The sequence below is a fragment of the Solanum stenotomum genome, unplaced genomic scaffold (genome assembly GCF_019186545.1).
Source record: "Solanum stenotomum isolate F172 unplaced genomic scaffold, ASM1918654v1 scaffold29379, whole genome shotgun sequence".
Taxonomy (NCBI): domain Eukaryota; kingdom Viridiplantae; phylum Streptophyta; class Magnoliopsida; order Solanales; family Solanaceae; genus Solanum; species Solanum stenotomum.
The window spans coordinates 41,782-43,508 of NW_026030431.1; the positions used below are offsets into that span (position 1 = coordinate 41,782).

The window sequence follows — 1,727 nt, forward strand, 5'->3', positions numbered from 1 at the left end:
ATGGAGAATGCCTTCACTATTTTATTCTTAACAATACTCTTGTTGCCTCACTATGTTATGGCCCAAACCAACATTAACACTGATCAATTAGCTCTTCTCTCTTTTAAATCCCAAATTAGTTCCGACCCCTTTCACTTCTTGAATGAAAGTTGGTCTCCTGCTATTTCTGTTTGTCGTTGGGTTGGAGTCATTTGTGGTTCTCATCACCAGCGAGTGAAGTCGTTGAAGCTTTCCAACTTGGCTCTTACAGGCAGAATTCCCCGTGATTTTGGAAACCTCACATTTCTTGTTTCTCTTGACTTGGGAAACAACCATTTCCATGGAAATTTGCCTCAAGAAATGGCACATTTGCGTCGGCTTAAGTTTCTTGATTTAAGTTTAAACAGCTTCAGAGGGGAAATTCCTTCTTGGTTTGGGTTTTTACACCAACTTCAAGTTGTAAACCTTAGGAGTAACAGTTTTACTGGTTCCATTCCTCCGTCACTCTCGAATGCCTCAAGGTTGGAGATTTTAGAAATATCTACCAATTTACTTGAAGGAAACATCCTGGAAGAGATTGGCAATCTTCACAACCTGAAATCGTTGTCCATAGAACAAAATCAGCTTACGGGTTCTATACCATTCACAATATTCAATATTTCTAGAATTGAAGTCATTTCATTTTCATATAATAGCCTATCAGGAGATCTTCCCAATGGTTTATGCAATGATCTCCCAATACTCAAAGAGCTTTATCTATCCGGAAACAAGCTTGATGGTCGTATGCCTACAAGCTTGTCAAATTGTTCACGACTTCAAATATTGTCTCTATCTGGAAATAATTTTGATGGACCAATACATAATGAAATTGTAAGATTGAGTAACTTGCAGAAATTGTATCTCGGATACAACCATTTCACAGGTATATATGTTTTATCTTATGAATGCTACTACTATTGTATCTAATCACATCTTTCTTTATTACACATTGAATGCAGGTATAATTCCAGAAGAAATCGGAAATCTTGTTAATTTGGTGGACTTAAGCGTGGAGAATAACCAGCTTACCGGCTCTATCCCGAACTCCATATTCAATATCTCATCGCTGCAATCATTGTTACTGTGGGGCAACAATCTTAGTGGATGCTTACCAGGGGAGATTGGCAACTTAACCAAGATGCAATTCTTAAATCTTAAAGAAAATAGGTTTACTGGTACGTATTCAAAGTTATAGCGATCTGTATTGAACTAGCTAGTTAAACTCATTCTTTCTTCACGTGTTGACAGGTGAAATACCCAAAGATATAAGAAATCTCGTTGAGTTGGAGGAATTTGATGTTGGGTTTAATAGTTTTAGTGGTTCACTTCCAATGGAGATCTTCAACATATCACGACTGAGAACAATTCAACTTTCAGACAGCAATCTTAACCAACATTGAAGAGCTTTATCTGCATACCTTAACCAATCTTGTTGGGACTATTCCTCATTCTATCTTCAATTGTTCAAAGCTTACTGATCTAGAGCTTTCACAAAACAAACTCACAGGATTGATTCCCAATTCTCTTGGATATTAGACTCATCTAAACTTCCTAAACTTGTGGGGAAACAATTTAACCAGTGATTCATTTTTAAGCTTCCTCACTTCCTTAACCAATTGCAGAAGATTAACAACTCTTTCTCTATCTTTCAACCCTCTAAATGGCATGCTTCCGGTCTCCCTAGGGAATTTCTCCAAATCTCTTGTAAA

At 37.1% G+C, this 1,727-nt stretch overlaps 1 protein-coding gene across 1 annotated transcript; it reads left to right on the forward strand.

The window, feature by feature from the left end:
* LOC125851749 (probable leucine-rich repeat receptor-like protein kinase At1g35710) lies at window positions 1–1,418 on the forward strand. The gene is made up of 3 exons (XM_049531494.1): window positions 1–901; window positions 978–1,193; window positions 1,267–1,418. Exons 1-3 carry the CDS (start codon window positions 1–3, stop codon window positions 1,416–1,418), a joined length of 1,269 nt encoding a protein of 422 aa, XP_049387451.1.
* The last annotated feature ends 309 nt before the right edge of the window (window positions 1,419–1,727 follow it).